The sequence below is a fragment of the Loxodonta africana genome, chromosome 10 (genome assembly GCF_030014295.1).
Source record: "Loxodonta africana isolate mLoxAfr1 chromosome 10, mLoxAfr1.hap2, whole genome shotgun sequence".
NCBI lineage: Eukaryota > Metazoa > Chordata > Mammalia > Proboscidea > Elephantidae > Loxodonta > Loxodonta africana.
This window is the reverse complement of record NC_087351.1, coordinates 71,570,812-71,591,336: the sequence shown is the minus strand read 5'-3', so window position 1 is coordinate 71,591,336 and position 20,525 is coordinate 71,570,812. Positions and strand designations below refer to the sequence as shown.

General features: G+C 38.1%; 1 protein-coding gene across 1 annotated transcript in view; it reads left to right on the top strand.

Moving 5' to 3' along the window:
* Positions 1 to 20,525, top strand: part of CCDC175 (coiled-coil domain containing 175) — an 81,237-nt gene that overhangs the window by 39,459 nt on the left and 21,253 nt on the right. The window contains exons 11-15 of the mRNA XM_023546215.2: positions 1,364 to 1,474; positions 7,968 to 8,039; positions 9,037 to 9,172; positions 9,733 to 9,864; positions 19,887 to 20,025. Of these exons, the coding sequence (XP_023401983.2) occupies positions 1,364 to 1,474; positions 7,968 to 8,039; positions 9,037 to 9,172; positions 9,733 to 9,864; positions 19,887 to 20,025 (590 nt within the window). The remainder of the gene's footprint in view (positions 1 to 1,363; positions 1,475 to 7,967; positions 8,040 to 9,036; positions 9,173 to 9,732; positions 9,865 to 19,886; positions 20,026 to 20,525) is intronic.

Below are 20,525 nucleotides of genomic sequence, written 5' to 3'. Positions count from 1 at the left end.
TTTCAGCCACTCTGGTTTGATACGCTTCTCAAATGTTCCTCTGCCTTCTGCCTTATCACCCCTAACTCATCCTCCTGCCTCCCACCAGAATAGTCCTCCTAAAACATCCCTCTGATGCCATTCCTCTTTATTGTAATCCGCCAGGTACAACACCCTTTCTCCCACTGGGCTACGACGAGATAAAGGCAGTCACTCTGTTTTACCATCAGTATAACCCCAGGACATGCCCATTTACCAGGGTTTGCTCAGTGAATATTACAGAATAAAATCTTGCAAGAGTCAAGAGAAAAATCTCTGATCAGCAAGTCAATTAAAGAAGGACTTATCAACGGAGAAAACTGTTCTCGAGCAGGGAGACACCTCTCTGAAGAGATGAGCTTGTCATGTTACAATTTTGATCAGTTTATAAACAGTACAAACTGTTAGGGGGCTTCCCAAAAAGAAAATTTGAAATGATTGGTTGTCATTCACTTAATTGGCTGTAGGGGGCAATCTAAAAGTGAGGCTTTAGTTCAGATTGGTTTATTAAGTTTGTGTGTCTATATTCTATAGGCTAATTATGGCTTATCTCATTATTTGCAATTAGGTGCTTTCTAACCTTGCAATTTAAAAATTCTTAGCATAACTTTCCCCAGGACTGTCTTTATCATGAGTTTTTAGTTTCTGGGAAGGGTTAAATCTTTATCAGAGTTTCTGGAAAGAGTTAAGACTATCACAAGTTTCTGGGAAGGGTTAAGTCTAATGTCAAACAGCTGCGTTTACCAGAAGTTCTCAGTTTCTTTTAACATAAGCGTAAAATTATATAATAATCTATTACTGCACTGACTTAATCCTTACAAACAGGCGAGATAGGTATTGTGATCACCATTTTACAGGCACATCCACAGGTGAAGTTTCTTATTCAAAGTCACACTGCTAGTAAGAGGGAGAGCCACTATGCAAACTTGATCTTACTCCTTCATCTTTCCCAAAAGGAAATAACAGGGTGAATGAGGGTGTTAGGAGAGACCTGCCCTTCTCGGGGGATTGAATGTGACTAGAACGGTTATTGTTGTTGTTCTGTGGTTTCAATTTCATGGTTACTGTTGCAATTAGCACCCTTTCCATGGCTTGGAAGTTTTTATAAATTTTGTGAAACTTTTATGCATAAGTTTAGATTTAGTCTCTACCAGAAAAAATATTTTGTTTATTTGTTTTATTTACTCATTCATTTGGCCAGGTGACTGAACTGAACTTTGCAAACTACTTCTTCAATTCTTATTTGTGAGCACATAGTTTCTCACACTGAAGAGTTAAAAATGATTTTTTCCAACACTCAACATATGATAACCCCATTTTTTTGTTTTTGTTTTTTTCATGGCAGAAATCAGAGACAATTGGAATTTATTGCTCAGAAAGAAAACTTCCTAGCACAAAGAAAAGTAGACATCAAAAATATGGAAGAAGGACTCATCACCCTACAAGAGCTTCATCGGTATGTTTGTTGCCTTTGGAATGTTTAATCTTTATTCTTCCTCTGCACGTATTTTGAAATAAATGGTAACAATAAGTCTATGTCAATTTCTAATATACTACAGAAAAAGAAGTTTATAATTAGCTCTCTCTGTTTCACAGTGCAAAAAAGTCATTACCGTTGATTCTTTCACTAAAGGGAAAGGCAGGTTCTGAGTTCTAGGTGGGCTGCTGGGTGCAAGGAATCAACTAGGTGGGGGATCTAGTGACAAGCTTGCCCCTGAATATTGTCACAACACTAACTGCCCATGTGTTCATTTCTGCCATCCTAAATAACTTTAATTTTTCTTTTAAATTTTTCCAGTAAGAAAAATAATGCCTGTATCAGATATTAAAAGTCAAATATAGGAATATATAACTTAGAGAATAAATGTGTATATGTATTCTCCTAAATAGGATTGTACTCTTCTATAACTGGATATTTTCCACTTAAAATTATATCTGGGAGAATGATAAAACAAACATAATGTTGTGTAGGATTTTATCTTAGAAAATTAACAGAGAGATACTCAGGTTTATCATGCATAAACTCTTTTAGTTTATTGCAACGTAGTCATGGCAAGGCATGCAAGTAAGACCTCACAACATTGATTTAAAACCAGAAAGTCAGAATTAACAATTACAATGTTCACTCAATGGTTAGAGTCCAAATCTTTAGACTTAAGGCTTTTGCCTTTAACAAGAGGTCTAGGGAGAAAGGCTTGACCACAACTGGAATCCATGGAGGTCCCTGGTAGCTTGAGTCTGGGGTCAGTGGCAGTGGGCAGAGTGTTACCAAGCTCTCGGTCTTCAGAGACAGTAACAGACTAGAGAAAGATCCCTTTGCTGCTGCCTACTCTCAGTGAAAGAGCAGAAATTCAGGGTTTATAGGTGAAAGTCTCACCACGGCCTCATGCAATAAAGGCCAGAGTGATGTCAAAGACTAGTATGTTAGGTCTTTTCTCCAGGGTTAGAAATTAGCTGAATGTCACATTTTTTTTCTTCAAGGTTAGAGGTTAGGAAAGTTGTTTAAACTTATATCTCAAGGCTAGTTTACAAAGATTAACTGTGTTTTCTCTTGTTACAGCATGGCAGGTCAAAGTCAAATTAGTTTAAAGGTTGTCATTCTTCACATGTGCCTATGTCTAAGCTCAGAAGTTTTCTAAATAACTTTCTGATAACTTACAGGTTTCTATTGATTCATAGCCAATGTTAGAGAGCCTCACCAGGGTAGACATATTTCTATTTCTAAGTTTACGGGTGATTAAACATATGTATTTTGAAAGCATAATAGTGACTTAGACCTTACGGGATTTGAAAGCATTATAGAAACATGCAGAATAAATAGTAAAATGTTAACATTTGGAGAAGTTGGTGAAGAGTGTATGGGAATTCTTTGCACAATTTTTCTAACTTTTCTGTTGAGTTTGAAACTATTTCAAAAAATTTTTAAATCATATATATGGGACCTGTTCCTTCATTCATTTCTCCAACCACACAATATTTCTTTTACAGATTATATTATGTTTTATTTACTCAATACTCTCTTGATGGACATTTAGTTTTTTTTCCAGTTTACCTGTATCACAATTTTTGGAGGTAATACCCTTTAACATATCTCTGTCCACCTATGTGACTATTTCTGTGTAATAAAATCGTGACAGTTGGGTTACAGGGAACACATATTTTTCATTTTTATAATTATTGTCAAAATTCCTTACATAAATGTCTTACCATTCTACATACCGACTAATGGGGCATAAGGCAATAAAGTGTAGATTATAAAAAACATCCAGAGAAGAAAGAAAGTGTAGTCAAAGGGTCCTTCGTTATATAAGGATTTAACCTTTGAGCTCGGCCTTTAAAAGCAGGTCAGATTTTTTTCTGTTTACTAATCGCATAAGGAAATAATGTTACCACACACAAGGAGATACATGATATGCATATAGGACAGTGAAGAGACTAACCTTATGGAACTAAGATGTTGTTGTTGTTAGGTGCTGTCCAGTTGGTTCCAACTCATAGTGACCCCATGTACAACAGAACGAAACACTGCCGGGTCCTGCGCCATCCTTAAAATGGTTGTTATGCTTGAGCTCATTGTTCCAGCCACTGTGTCCATCCACCTCATTGAGGGTCTTCCTCTTTTCTGCTGACCCTGTACTTTGCCAAGCATGATGTCCTTCTCCAGGGACTGATCCCTCCTGACAACACGTCCAAAGTATGTGAGACGCATTCTTGCCGTCCTTTCTTCTAAGGAGCATTCTGGTTGTACTTCTTCCAAGACAGATTTGTTTGTTCTTTTGGCAATCCATGGTATATTCCATATTCTTCGCCAACACCACAATTCAAAAAAAGGTGTCAATTATTCTTCAGTCTTCCTTATTCATGGTCCAGCTTTCACATGCATATGATGCAATTGAAAATACCATGGCTTGGGTCAGGTGCACCTTAGTCTTCAAGGTGACATCTTTGCTTTTCAACACTTTAAAGAGGTCCTTTGCAGCAAATTTACCCAATGCAATGCGTCTCTTGATTTCTTGACTGCTACTTCCATGGCTGTTGATTATGGATCCAAGTAAAATGAAATCCTTGACAACTTCAATCTTTTCTCCGTTTATCATGATGTTGCTTATTGGTCCAGTTGTGAGGATTTTTGTTTTTTTTTTATGTTGAGGTGCAATCCATAATGACAGCTGTGGCCTCTGATCTTCATTAGTAAGTGTTTCAAGTCCTCTTCACTTCCAGCAAGCAAGGTTGTGTCATCTGCATAATGCAGGCTGTTCGTGAATCTTCCTCCAATCTTGATGCCCCCGTTCTTCATATAGTCCAGCTTTTCAGATTATTTGCTCAGCATACAGATTGAATAGATATGGTGAAAGGATACAACCCTGATGCACACCTTTCCTGACTTTAAACCACTCAGCATCCCCTTGTTCTGTTCAGACAGCTGCCTCTCGATCTATGTAAAGGTTCCTCATGAGCACAATTAAGTGTTCTGGAATTCACATTCTTCCTAATGTTATCCATAATTTGTTATGATCCACACAGTCAAATGCCTTAACATAGTTAATAAAACACAGGCAAACATCCTTCTGGTATTCTCTGCTTGCAGCCAGGATCCATCTGACATCAGCAATGATATCCCTGGTTCCACATCCTCTTCTGAAACCAGCCTGAATTTCTGGCAGTTCCCTGTTGATATACTGCTGCAGCCATTTTTGAACGATCTTCAGCAAAATTTTGCTTGCATGTGATATTAATGATATTGTTCTATAATTTCCACATTCGGTTGGATCACCTTTCTTGGGAATAGGCATAAATATGAATCTCTTCCAGTCAGTTGGCCTGGAAGCTGTCTTCCATATTTCTTGGCATAGATGAGTGAGCACTTCTAGCACTGCATCCATTTGTTAAAACATCTCAATTGATATTCCATGAATTCCTGGAGCCTTGTTTTTCGCCAATGCCTCCAGGGCAGCTTGGACTTCTTCCTTTAGTACCATTGGTCCCTGATCATATGCTACCTCTTGAAATGGTTGAACATTAACTAATTCTTTTTGGTATAATGACTCTGTATTCCTTCCATCTTCTTTTGATGCTTCCTGTGTCGTTTAATATTTTCCCCATGGAATCCTTCACTATTGCAACTCAAGGCTTGAATTTTTTCCTCAATTCTTTCAGCTTGAGAAATGCTGAGTGTGTTCTTCCTTTTTGGTTTTCTACGTCCAGCTCTTTGCACATGTCATTATAATACTTTGTCTTCTTGAGCTGCCCTTTGAAATCTTCTGTTCAGTTCTTTTACTTCATCATTTCTTCCTTTTGCTTTAGCTGCTCAACATCCATCTAGGTCTTTTGTTTCTTTCCTGTCTTTTCAATGACCTTTTACTTTCTTCATGTGTGATGACCTTAATGTCATTCAACAACTCATCTGGTCTTTGGCCACTAGTATTCAATGCATCAAATCTGTTCTTGAGATGGTCTCTAAATTCAGGATATACTCAAGGTCATATTTTGGCTCTCGTGGACTTGTTCTGATTTTCTTCAGTTTCAGCTTGAATTTGCATATGAGCAATTGATGGTCTGTTCAGCAGTCAGTCCCTGGCCTTGTTCTGACTGATGATACTGAGCTTTTCCATCGTCTCTTTCCACAGATGTAGTCAATTTGATTCCTGTGTATTCCATGTGACGAGGTCCACTTGTATATTGCCACTTATGTTGGTAAAAAAAGGTATTTGCAGGGAAGAATTCATTGGTCTTGCAAAATTCTGTCGTTCAATCTCTGGCATTATTTCTGTCACCAAGGCCATATTTTCAACTACTGATCCTTCTTCTTTGTTTCCAACTTTTGCATTCCAATCACGTTATTATCAATGCATCCTGTTTGCATGTTTGATCAATTTCAGACTGCAGCAGCTGATAAAAATGTTCTATTTTTTCATCTTTGGCCTTAGTGGTTGGTGCGCAAATTTGAATAATAGTTGTATTAACTGGTCTTCCTAGTAGGTGTATGGATGTTATCCTATCACTGACAGTGTTGTACTTCCAGATAGATCTTGGAATGTTCTTTTTGACAATGAATGCAACACGATGAATTCCTCTTCAAGTTGTCATTCCCAGCATAGTAGACTATATGATTGTCTGATTCAAAATGGCCAATACCAGTCCATTTCAGCTCATTTATGCCTAGGGTATCAATCTTCATGCGTTCCATTTCATTTTTGACGATTTCTGGTTTTCCTAGATTCATGCTTCATACATTCCAGGTTCTGATTATTAATGGATGTTTGCAGCTGTTTCTTCTTGTTTTGAGTCATGCCACATCAGCAAATGAAGGTCCTAAAAGCTTCTCTCCATCCACGTCATTAAGGTCAACTCAATTTTGAGGAGGAAACTCTTCCCCCATCATCTTTTGAGTGCCTTCCAACCTGGGGGGCCCATCTTCCAGCACTATATCAGACAATATTCCACTGCTATTCGTAAGGTTTTCATTGACTAATGCTTTTCAGAAGTAGACTGCCAGGTCCTTCTTCCTAGTCTGTCTTAGTCTGGAAGCTCAGCTGAAACCTGTCCTCCATGGTGACCCTGCTGGTATCTGAATACCGGTGGCATAGATTCCAGCATCACAGCAACACGCAAGCCCCCACAATATGACAAAATGACAGACACATGGGGGATGGAAATAAGATAGTTACAAAAATTTGAGCACATGCCAACACAAATCTGGAGTATATGTTCTTTCAGTGGTTGTCCTTATATAGTTAAAGAATGTATTTAAACATCTGTTTCTTGTTATGTCAGCTTCAGAAATGTAACTACTAACTCCTCCCTATGAAAGATTAGGAACAGAAAATCAAGTTGAATAGAGGTTTATTTTCCTGAAGAACAATGCAAATTTTGTAATAAATTATAGTGTCATCATTGCTGTGTCCCCAGGAAGTTCATAGCCAAATTTGTGGCCCAATATTGGTATTCATTTAGAATTTTAAAAATTATTGTTGCTTTCTTATTTTAAATTGGTTCAAATCCTCTGTGGGTTATATTAAATATGTAAATAAGCCAAATCTATAAGGTTGGGGGAAATAATATCCTCAGGAGAAGATATTAGATTTATTGTTGTAGGAAATTGAAAGCCCATACAATGATTTCAAAGAGAGAAAGAAAATATGAGCACAGTTTATTTCTAGTGTATTTAACAGTGGTTCATATTGTAAGTTTCATCTATGAATATTTCTACCTTTCAAAAAACATAAATTAAGTAGCATTTTACTCATACGGCCTTCAGTTTATTTCTGTGATTCAAGCACATAATAGGGGAAAAAAAAAGGGAATAAAAATAAAGGCCTCTAATACTCCTGTTAGAATCTTCACATTTACATCCATTCTACCTCAAGAAAATCTTCTATCCCTTAATTATTACTCTCCCTTAGTTCAAGAATCTATATTGACTTTTTGAATGAAATATTGTTTCAAATCAGAACTCAATCCAGAATTCAGAGTTTCTCAACAATTTTCTGAATGTAATACCGTCAGTATCATGGTGCTACTTTTCCCCCTTTTGCTGCCGTATGTATGTAGCAAGCCTACCTTGTGTCATAACACAGCCATGACTTGTTCCTTTCCTCTGTGTCTTTACAAATGATTATGTCCTTTCCTTGGTAAGATTGTTCCTCCATTCTGCCAATCGACCTTCCTCCCTTCTACTAAACATCCACCTATAGTAATCCCCAGAATCTGTTCTTCTCTATCCTTCGATATCCACCTCGATGCTTGCAGAATCAGTTTGCAGGTACACAGAATTGTAACCCTCTTTCTGTTAGTCTGCCACTAAAATATGTAGTTGTTTCCCAAGGTTTGTTTTGTCTTCCAATCAGACTGTAGCCTTATTGAGAATAAAAATTAAGCCAAAAGTGTCTTTTATGTATCCTAACACCTCCCGCAAATGCAAAATTCCAATGTATTTTTCTCGTTTTTAGAGCAACGCAGCAAGTATACCGGAAACAAATAAGAATTCTGGGTGATAACCTGGAAAGAGAAAGTCAGAGATGGTAAAAAAAAATTTATTTGTGTTATAAGTAGTATATGTCATCGTAATGAACGGTGCCTCAAAGTTGGTGGGGGCCGGGAAATAAAGTCAGTTACTAGCATCTAAAGAAATGATTTCCCTAAATTAAATTGTGTGAATCCTTTCAGATTTAGATGTGTTTATTAGTTTGATGTTTTGGCATTGAACAGAACCAAAGTTTTCAGTTTCAATCAAGTGTAGCCACCAAAAAGTAAAATTGCCAACATTAGCACATGCCTCTTGGTCGTCTAGGCTTCTTTGTGAATCAGTGAGAAGGTGATAGGTGCAGTGTAGTGACAGAGGAGAGGGGTTACAAGTACAGGTTCCTTGACTGAACCGCTATGAACATAGGCTGTCTTTGCTCTCATTCCTATGAAGAGGAGAATGATAGTAGTTCCTACCTTATGAGGTTGTTGTGAGTCACAAAGGAGATATGATTTAGGTATTTATATCACTGCCAGCAACTAGAAAGCACTTACCAAAAGTTAGCTGCATTTTTTTTTATCGTTGTTATTTACAGACTCCAGTGATATTTTTTTACCATTCTCCAAGTATATAGCTTTTTTTTTTTTTTTTTTTTTAATGTTATGATAGAGAGAAACATTTGAGAACCCAGAAGCCTGGAATCTCTTATTAGCACTTTGGGTGATTTAATAATTCAGTTACTATTTCTGCCTGGGCATCTTCTTTTTCCACATGCCCCTAAAGCCTTTCCTATTTCTGCCCTTTGCTCAGGGGAGAGGAACTGCCCAATGTGGTTTGTCCACAGACTCACAACTTCTTACTCTGAGGCAACTTGCAGAGACGGCATTAAGGCAGTTAATGTTTTGTCTTACTTGGTTTTTAGTGAATGTGCATAGTCTGCATCACTAAGAGCACAATTTTGTATAATAGTAGGACTTATTTTACTTTGAATTCCTTCATCTTTTCAGTAAACTGCTGTATCAATTTAATGGTAATTATTTTGTTCCATTCTCTAGTATTATAGCTCAGTGGAAAATAGCTTGTTTGCTAAAAAAGCATGCACGTTGGGTGCTCATGACAAAGGCTGATATACAAGAAATTATCAATAAAATTGAGGTTGCAGAACAAAGAAAAATTCAATTATATGAAGAGGTAAGGGACCTCAAGATACTCAAAATTAGTCCCCTACATTGCCTTAGAGTAATTCTCCTTCCATTTTTAAATAAACTTTATCTTATTAAAAGGTATCTTCCTTTCTGCTGACTTTGTGTTTAGAGTGAACTGTTTAACTTTCTTAAGACATGCATCCATTAGCTGTATGTTAATTTCAGAAATTTAGCAAGTGAATTAGCAATTCTCTTCAGATTATACTTCTGGACCATGCAACCAGAAACTTATTTGAGGCTGGCCTTTAGGGAAATATCTCTAAAAACATGAGCCTAAACATCATTTATTTCACTCCTGTATTTACTCTCTGCCTTTCCTTCATCCCCCACCCCTCCCGTCCCTCATGCCATATTTATAGATATTGTCTAATGAAAAATTTAATCTCTGGAGAAAAAAAAAATCCCCCTCAGTAGTTGCTAAGAAATTATGTAATGTAAATTCAGAGACAAGTCTCATGCAAAGAGACATTAATTTACCTAGTTGTTTGAAAATGTAAGGTGGAACTCTATAAGAGAAATGACAATTCCTTATTTTTTTCTAATTAGACCACTTCTAGAGAAAAAGAAATCAATGAATTTGTGGCACAGATTGAAAAACTTACAACAGAATTAAAAGAAGAGGAGCAGGAATTTGTTTACAAAGAAAAACACTTAATTGAAGAGTTAAGCAGCTATGAGGTAAACTTCATTTTATTTCTGAGGAATAATTTTAGATGCCTGTATGAAGGGGAAGGGGCATAATTGATATTTGATGCTATTCCAATCAGTTAAATGTAAAACGAATCTTCTAGTACGAGCAAGGCTATAATACCATTATGATCCTTTCAGTGTACCTAACTTAAAACCCAAAAACCCATTACTGTTGAGTCAATTCCAACAAATAGTGACCCTATAAGACAGAGTAGAACTGACCCATAGAGTTTCCAGGGCTGTAATTTTTATGGAGAAGATCCCTGGTGGTGTAGTGGTTAAGTGCTCAGCTACTAATTGAAAGATCAGTGGTTCAAACCCACCAGCTCCTCAGTGGGAGAAAGATGTGGCAGTCTGCATCACAAAGATTATGGGAGGTGGTGCCAAGATGGTGGAATAGTCAGATGCTTCTTGGGGTCCCTCTTACAACAAAGACCTCAAAAAACAACTAAATTGGTTATATATGACCATCTAGGAGCCCTGAACATCAAAGACAAAGTTAACGAGCCAGACTGAGCAAGAGGGGGAGGGAGAAACCATTGAGAAGCAGCAAAGAAGTGCTGGACTTGAGCTAGCCAGCATCTGGCAGGCTGGATCACCTGGTGCACATGGGCTGAGGCAAGCAATAGGACTCAGGACATGATTTATACCATCAGGAGAGGCTGGGTGGCAGAGAGTCTGCTCAAGCCTCTGGGGCCAGGGGGAAGTGTCACTGGATCTGTGAAAGTGCCTAACTTACTGCATGGGATCAAAATAACCCCTCCCCCTCTGGCACTTTCATAGTGGAGAAGTGCCACTTTTCCCCTCCCTGCCCCTCTCCCCACTCCACTCTGGTACTGGTCCAGCAGTATTCAAAAATTGCCTTGCCCCTAGGCCAGAAATATGAGCTATAGCTCCCAAACCAGTCTCCTGGCTTTAGGGAAAAACAAAGAAACAAAAATCACCAACTCCCCTAAGCTGGCAACTCAGGACAGGCACTGCCACTTTGTTTAGGCACAGGCATAAGGGGTCCACAGATTTCAAATGCCTTTCACCCCTGCCTAGACCTGTGTGGCCAATTCAACAGTGTAGGCCCTCATTAGCATAGAAAAATGGGGTATACACCTGAAACCTATTTTCAACTGCGACAGCCAAGGCGAGTGGCAGATTCATGGCATTTGACACCACCCTGCTCATTAAGCAGGGTCCTCACCCACTCACATCAGGGGCCTGAGGACTGGTGGTTTCACCCATTCCACCTTGCCACCCAGAACAGGGGTCTGAGAATAAGTGGTGCCTCCCAGTCCTTACGGACAACAGCATTGGGTGCCCAAAGTCCAGTTGCAAAACCTGTGTGCCTACACACTCTAGGGGACAGGGACACACTGTCCACCTAGGCACTCAGGGGAACGCATCAGCACCCTAACTTGCTTAGCACGTAGCTCCCTACTGCAGCCAGATGACTGTGCCTGCTCCAATTACCCCTATGTAGCCCTGCCTATTTAGGACTGTAGGTGAGAGCCTACACCACACACTCAGTGACAAACATCCTGGATACCTGAACTGATCCACATGAGGAAAGTAAATGGACTCTTGGGCTCACACACCTAGTAGCAGCTCTAACCACCTTGTGACAGGACATGAGAACTTCAAAGATACCACTAACCAAAGTAGCTCACAAGCCCACACTATTTGGGCATATCAAAACAAAATAAAAGGCTCATATACAATAACACAATAAATAAATATAATAACTTATTGGTGGTTCAGAGACAACAGTCAATATCAAATCACATAAAGATGCAGATCAAGATGGCTCCAGGAAAGGACCAAAACAAAGAACCAGGAAACCTCCTGGAGGAAGATTCTGGGAATTATCAGAGGTAGAATTTAAAAAAAAAAAAAAAAAGGCTAATATACAGAGCTCTTTTTTTTTTTTTTTTCCTTTAAGACATCAGGAAGGAGATTGGCAAAATTTAGACCAAGCCAAGGAACACACAGACAAAGCAACAGAGGAATTCAGGAAAGCTATATAAGATCAGAATGACAAATATAATAGGCTGCTAGAATCCACAGGGAGACAGCAAATAGAAATCCAAAAGATTAATAACAAAATTTCAGAATTAGACAACTCTATAGAAAGTCATAGGAGCAGAATTGAGGCAATGGAAGTAAGAATTAGTGAGACTGAAGATAAAGCATTTGACACCAATTTGTTTGAGAAAAAATCAGATAAAAGAATTTTAAGAAATGAAGAAATTATGTGGGACACTATCAAGAGCAAAAACCTACGAGTGATTGAAGTACCAGAATGGGGCCAGGGGGTGGGGGGAGATAACAGAAAATACAGAGAGAATTGTTGAAGATTTGCTCATAGAAAACTTCCCTGATATTGTGAAAGACAAGAAGGTATCTATCCAAGAAGCTCATCGAACCCCACACAGGGTAGATCCCAAAAGAAGGTCGCCAAGACGTATTATAATCAAACTTGCCAAAACCAAAGATAAAGAGAGAATTTTAAGAGCATCTAGGGATAAACAGAAAGTCACCTACAAAGGAGAGTCGATAAGACTAAGCTCTGACTACTCAGCAGAAACCATGCAGCCAAGAAGGCAATGGGATGACATATATAAAGCCTTGCAGGAAAAAAAAAGTTCCCGGCCAAGAATTATATATCCAGCAAAGCTGTCTCTCAAATATGAAGGTGAAATTAGGGCATTTCCAAATAAACAGAAGTCAAGGGAATTTGTAAAAACCAAACCAAAATTATGAGAAATATTAAAGGGAGTCCTCTGGCTAGAGAAGCAACAATATCAGATAACAACCCAAGACTAGAGCACAGGACAGAGCAACTAGATGTCAACCCAGATAATAAAGTCACAAAAATAAGTCAAAGCTAAAAGACTGAAAATAGGGAAACAGAGAGGTCAGTCTGTAAAACATGACAACATTAAAACAAAAAAAAAAGAAAAGAGGGTCTAAATAGTATAGTCATAGAACTTTCATTTGGCGAGGAAGTTAAGAAGATATCGAGAAATAAAGGATTGGTTTAAACTTAGAAAAATAGGGGTAAACTTTAAGGTAATCACAAATGAAACTAACAAATATACCCATCAAAATAAACAAGAAGAAAAACATAAAGCCTCAGCAAATACAAAATCAACAGTAATGAAAAAGATGGGAAGAAAATACATAAAGAAAAATGACTCAGTACAGTGTTGACAGTTTCTTTGTTCTAGTGGAACAAAGAAACTGTCAACACTACAAAAACAAAAAAAAATCAAAATGACAGTACTCAACTCATGCCTATCAGTAATTACACTCAGTGTAAATGGACTAAATGCACCAATGAAGAGACAGAGAGTGGCAGAATGGATTAAAAAATCTGCTCCATTTATATGCTGCCTACAAGAGACACACCTTAGACTCAAAGACACAAACAAACTAAAACTCAAAGGATTGAAAAAATATATCAAGCAAACAACAATCAAAAAAAGAACAGGAGTGGCAACATTAATCTCTGACAAAATAAACCACAAAGGGTAAAGAGGGACACTATATAATGATTAAAGGGCCAATATACCAGGAGTACAAAACCATAATAAATATATATGCACTCAAAAACAGGGCTCCAAGATACACAAAACAAACTCTAACAGCATTGAAAAGAGAACTAGACAGCTCCACAACAGTAGTAGGAGACTTCAACACACCACATTCGGTGAAGGACGGACATACAGAAAGAAGCTCAGTGAAGATGTGGAAGATCTAAATGCCACAATCAACCAACTTGACCTCATTGACATATACTGAACACTCCACCCAACAGCAGCCAAGCATACTTTCTTTTCCAATGCACATGGAACATTCTCCAGAAGAGAGCACGTATTAGGCTACAAAGCAAGCCTTAACAGTATCCAAAACATTGAAATATTCCAAAGCATCTCTTCTGACAATAAAGCCATAAAAGTAGAAATCAATAACAGAAAAAGCAAGGAAAAAAAAATCAAATACATGAAAACTGAACAACACCTTGCCCAAAAACTACTGGGTTATAGAAGAAATCAAGGACGGAATAAAGAAATTCAGAGAATCAAATGAGAATGAAAGCGCATCTTACCAGAACCTTTGAGAAATAGCAAAAGCAGTGCTCAGAGGTCAATTTATAGCAATAAGTGCACACATCCAAAAACAAGAAAGAGCCAAAATCAAAATATGAATCCTACAACTCAAAGAAATAGAGAGCAACAAAAAAAACAACCCTGAGGCACCAGAAGAAAGGAATAATAAAGATTAGGGCAGAAATAAATGAAATAAAGAATAGAAAAACAATTGAAAGAATCAACAAGACCAAAAACTGATTCTTTGAAAAGATCAACAAAATCAATAAACCAGTGGCCAAACTGACAAGAGAAAAACAGGAGAGGAAGCAAATAAATTGAATAAGTAATGAGATGGGTGATATCACAACAGAATCAACTGAAATTAAAAGGATCATAACAGAATACTATGAAAAATTGTACTTCAACAAATTTGAAAATGTAGAGAAAATGGACAAATTTCTAGAAATACACTACCTACTTAAACTAACACAAACCAAAGTAGAAAAACTAAATAAACCTATAACAAAAGAGATTGAAGAGGTAATTTAAAAAACTCCCAACAAAAAAAAGCCCTGGCCCTGACAGCTTCACTGGAGGATCCTACCGAACTTTCAGAGAAGAGTTGACACCACTACTACTAAAGGTATTTCAGAGCATAGGAAAGGATGGACTACTCTCAAACACGTTCTATGAAGATAGCATAACCCTGATACCAAAGCCAGGTAAAGACACTACAAAAAAAGAAAATTACAGACCAATGTCCCTCATGAATATAGACACAAAAATGCTCAACAAAATTCTAGCCAATAGAATTCAACAATATATCAAAAAAATAATTCACCATGACCAAGTGGGATTCATACCACGTATGCAGGGATGGTTCAACATTAGAAAAACAATCAATGTAATCCATCACATAAATAAAACAAAAGAATCACAGGATCTTATCAATTGATGCAGAAAAGGCATTTCACAAAGCCCAACACCGATTCATGATAAAAACTCTCAGCAAAATAGGAATAGAAGGGAAATTCTTCAACATAATAAAGAGCATTTATACAAAGCCAACAGCCAACATCATCTTAAATGGAGAGAATATGAAAGCATTTCCCCTGAGAACCAGACAAGGATACCCTTTATCACTACTCTTATTCAACATTCTGCTGGAGGTCCTAGCGAGAGCAATATGCAAGAAAAATAAATAGAGTATCCAAAATGGTAAGGAAGAAGTAAAAGTATCCCTATTGCAGGTAATATGATCTTATACACAGAAAACCCCAAAGAATCCACAAGAAAACTACTGGAACTAACAGAAGATTTCAGCAAAGCATCAGGATACAAGATAAACATACAAAAATCGGTTGGATTCCTCTAAACCAACAAAGAGAACTTTGAAAAGGAAATCACCAAATCAATACCATTTACAATAGCCTCCAAGAAGATAAAATATTTAGGAATAAACCTAACCAGAGATGTAAAAGACCTATACAAAGAAAACTACAAGACACTACAGCAAGAAAGCAAAAGAGACCTACATAAGTGGAAAAACATCCCATACTCATGGATAGAAGACTCAACATTGTGAAAATGTCATTTCTACACAAAGCGATCTACAGATTCAATGCAATCCCATTCCAAATTCCAAAGAAATTTTTTAATGAGTTAGTGAAATGAATCACAAAGTACATATGGAAAGAGAAGAGGCCCTGGATAAGTAAGACATTACTGAAGAAGACCAAAGTGGGAGGCCTTACGCTACCTCATTTTAGAACCTATTATATATCCCCATAGTAGTCAAAACAGCCTGGTACTGGCACAACAGCAGATACATAGACCAATGGAATGGAATTGAGAATCCAGACGTAAATTCATCCACCTATGAGCAGCTGGTATTTGACAAAGGCCCGAAGTCCATTAAATGGGGAAAAAAGCAGTCTCTTTAACAAATGGTGCTGGCATATCTGGATAGCCATCTGTAAAAAAAAAATGAAACAAGACCCATATTTGCATACCATGTACAAAAACTGACTTGAAATGGATCAAAGACCTAAATATAAAATCTAAAGTGATAAAGATCATGGAAGAAAAAAATAGGGAAAATGCTAGGAGCCCTAATAAATACATGGCATAACTAACAGTACACAAACACCAGAAGAGAAACTAGATAACTGGGAGCTCCTAAAAATCAAACACACTCATCCACAGACTTTACCAAAAGAGTAAAAAGACAACCTACAGACTGGGAAAAAAATTTTGGCTATGACATATCCAATAAGGGCCTAATCTCTAAAATCTACAAGATACTGCAACACCTCAACAACAAGAAGACAAATAACCCAGTTTAAAAATGGGCAAAGGATGTGAATAGGCACTTCACCAAAGAAGACACTCAGGCAGCTAACAGATACATGAGGAAATGCTCATGATCACTAGCCATTAAAGAAATGCTAATCAAAATACCATCTCACCCCAAGAAGGCTTGCACTAATCCAAAAAACACAAAATAATAAATGACTGAGAGGTTGTGGAGAGACTGGAACATTTATGCACTACTGGCGGGAATGTAAAATGGTGCAACCACTTTGGAAATCGATTTGGCGCCTCCTTAAAAAGCTAGAAATAGAGGTTCCATACAATCCAGGAATCCCCCTCCTTGGAATATACCCTAGAGAAATAAGAGCCGTCACACAAACAGATATATGCATACCCATGTTCATTGCAGCACTGTTCACAATAGCAAAAAGATGGAAACAACCTAGGTGCCCATCAATAGACAAATGGATAAACAGATTATGGTACATACACACAATGGAATACTACACAACCATAAAGAGCAATGAAATATCCGCAAAATGTCTCACAACATGGATGAATCTGGAGGGCATTATGCTGAGTGAAATTAGTAACAAAAGGGCAAATATTTGTATGAGACCATTATTATAAGAATTCAAAAAAAGTTTTAAACACAGAAGAAAAGATTATTTGATGGTTATGAGGATGAGGAAGGAGGGAGAGAGGAATTCACTAACTAGATGGTAGATAAGAATCATCTTAGGTGAAGGGAAGGACAACACACAGTACCAGGGAAGTCAAGACAAGTGGACTAAACCAAAAGCTAAGAAGTTTCCTGAACACAAACACTTTGAGGGACAGAGTAGCTGGGGCTGGGGTCTGGGGACCATGGTTTCGGGGGACATCTAGGTTAATTGGCATAACAAAGTTTATTACAAAAATATTCTGCATTTCACTTTGGTGAGTGGTGTCTAGGGTTTTAAAAACTTGTGAGTGGTCATCTAAGATGCATCAGTTGGTCCCAACGCTCTTGGAACAAAGGAGAATGAAGAACACTGTAGACACAGGAAAATACTAGCCCAAGAGACAAAAGGGCCACATAAACTAGAGGCTCCAATTAGCCTGAGACCAGAAGAACTAGATGGTGCCCAGCTACCATCAATGACCACCCTGACCGGGAACACAACAGACAGTCCCTGACAGAGTGGGAGAAAAGTGTGGAGCATAGCTCAAATTCACATAAAAAGACCAGACTTAATGGTCTAACTGAGACTGGAGGAACCCCCAAAGCCATGGCCTCTAGGCGCTCTGTTAACCCAGAACTAAAACCATTCCTGAAGCCTATTCTTCGGACAAAGATTAGACTGGACTATAAAACATGAAATAATACTTGTGAAGAGCGTGCTTCTTAGTTCAGGCAGATACATGAGGCCAAATGGGCAGCTCCTGTCTGGAGGCAGGATGAAAAGGCAGGAAGAGACAGGAGCCAGTTTAATGTACACAAGAAACCTGGGGTGGAAAGGGGGAGTGTGCTGTCACATTATAGGGATTGCAACTAATGTCACAAAACAATATGTGTATAAATTTCTGTATGAGAAATTAACTTGAGAAATAAACTTTCACCTAAAGCACAATAAAAAAAAAAAAGAGTACAGGCTTGGAAACCCTTTGGGGATGGTTCTGCTCGGTCCTAGAGGGTGACTATGAGTTGGAATTGACTTGACAGCACACAACAACAACAACCTTGGATTAATTTTCTGGTTCTGTCACTTAGAAGCCTGATAAAAGCAATCAGCTGTATTATCAAGGCAACATTACTTTTAAGACAATGACCTCTGATTGGTACATGCATCTTGACTGGGAGAATAACTGGTGGGAAATCATTGCATTGGGATTTCCAGAGTATGGTGACCCTTTTCAGAAGGCATGCCCTTTGCAGGCACCTGGAAGGTATGCCCAGGAGGTATTGTTTTCTATCTGGGCATGGGACTTCTAAATCAGGCTACGCACCCAATGTGTAGGTCTGTTTCTCTTGCACCTGAGTTGTCACTTTGGCAGAGTAAAAAAAGCTTAACCTTTTTCTGTTGTGTCAATGCCTAGCAGACTTCTCCTGTTGGAACAGCGAGCCTGATGCTGCGCTACTAACATGATGTTTTCTTTAAATTGTGAGTGTTTTTACAGCTTGGATAAACACTAAAAATAAAAATTTCAAAGAGCTAGCTGGGTCAGGTGTGGCCTCTTCAAGTTTTGGGAATCTGAACATGTAGTTGTGAAGGGCCCGGAAGTGGGCGTTACAGCAAGGAAAATAAAAACCCAAACCTGTTTCATCAAGTCAATTCCAACCCACAGTGACCCTATAGGACAGAGCAGAATTGCTCCATAGAGTTTCCAAGGAGCGGCTGGTGGATTCAAACTGCCAACTATTTGGTTAGCAGGCGAGTTGCAGTGAGAGTGGTGTTTATTTCTCTCTTCAGTACAGGCCAAAGATAATGGGTCCAGGGCTGGTAGGTGGCTATGCCATCCTCAGATTGTAACTACATCTTGGGGACCAAGTGGCGGATTCTATTCTCATCCTCTCACAGCCAGGGGAAGGAAGAAAGGGCCAAAGAAGCACGTATCCGTTCCTGTTGCAGGAGCAGAACCCAGAAGTGGCACATATCCCTTCTGCTCATAAACTCGTTGGATATACCCAGCTGCAAGGGGGCCTGAGAAATGAATCTCTAGTTGGCAGCCATATGTTCAGCTAAAACTCAGGAGTTCTAGTATCAAAGAAGGGAAGAATGGACATTGACTGTGAGCTGGTTGTCTCTGCCTTAGTCACTATTTTAAACACATCCTGATTCTTTAAAAGATGTCCAAGTATTCCATTTGAAATTAAATGAAACTTGAGTTAAGCAGTTAAGCTGGCATCTTCATGTTTTGCTTTAGGTACTTTTTTTTACCTATTTATTGTGACATTATATCCAATTATTTCTACCCTTTTCCCATTTCTTATTTGGATCCACATTTCTTAGAACTTATGCGCATTCTGTTTTGTGGCCTGTTTTCCATAAAATATGATCAACCAAAGGTAATCCTCTCAAATATGTTTTTGGACTGTACCTATGGTAACACTAATAAAATGATAACAGTAGAATTATATAGAGCTGAAGAGATCTCTAGAGAGCCAGTTGAACCTAATCTCCTTACTTAAAAGATCGCTGGAGAATCAATGAGTCAGCCAACAAATATTTATTAACCACCTAGTATGTGCCAGATGGAGTCCCTGGGTGGTACAAACTGTTAAGTGCTAGGCTATTAACTAAAAGGTTGGCAGTTCGAGTCTACCCAGAGGTGCCTCAAAAGAAAGTCCTGGCAATCTACTTCCACAAAATCAACATTGAAAACCCTACAGAGCACAGTTCTACTCTGATGCACACGGAGTTGCTGTGACTTAGAATTGACTCCATAGCAACTGGGTTTTTTCGTTTGTTTGTTTGTTTTATGTGCCTGACACCTTTCCATGTGCCTCAGGAGAGAAGGAAAACAAGACAGAAAGAGCTCTTCCCCTCAAAGAACTCACGTTCTTCTCTAGAGTGTTTTGTAAACTCTCCAAAAAAAAAAAATACTTCACTATTAACTTTATTTTCTTTAAAGGATAAATTTGTTAAGGAAGTGAAAATGAACAAAGAAAAGGAAGAAGAGCTAGACGAGTGTCTTCCACAACTTCATGTGGCAGAAGAAGCATTTGTGGAAAAACACAGAAGATTTGAAGAGCTTGTAAATATTGTTACAGGTACATATGAAGTACTTAGTAACTGACCTCAATCCCCGGTGAGGATTTCACCGCTGACTTCTAACACAAACCCGATCTACAAGCCAGTGGTGAAATTCATCCAACTTTTCCCATTACCTGCCACTCTTTATTCTCTAATTTTTGCCTCATCTATTAATTTCCTCTCCTCCACACCACAATCTTATTATTGCTATTGTCAACTTTTTTTCTTTTTTCTTTCGATGTCTGTTTAAAATTAAGAGTTAGTATCAACTACTTTATCTTCTTTCTCTCCATACTGGGTAAAGGTACAACCAACTCCTTTATCTGCTACCATGTAAAGAATTTTTTTTTTTTTAATTTCTTACTTACCAGAATTTGCAGGTTATATCTTATTTCCAACTATGATTTTAACCATTTATTAGGTAGGTACTACTTGAATTTTTTCATTAACCTCTCCCTAAGGCAGAGGTAGGTAAGATCTTATCTCAGATCTGAGGGCTTAGTAGAGAAGGTAAAAT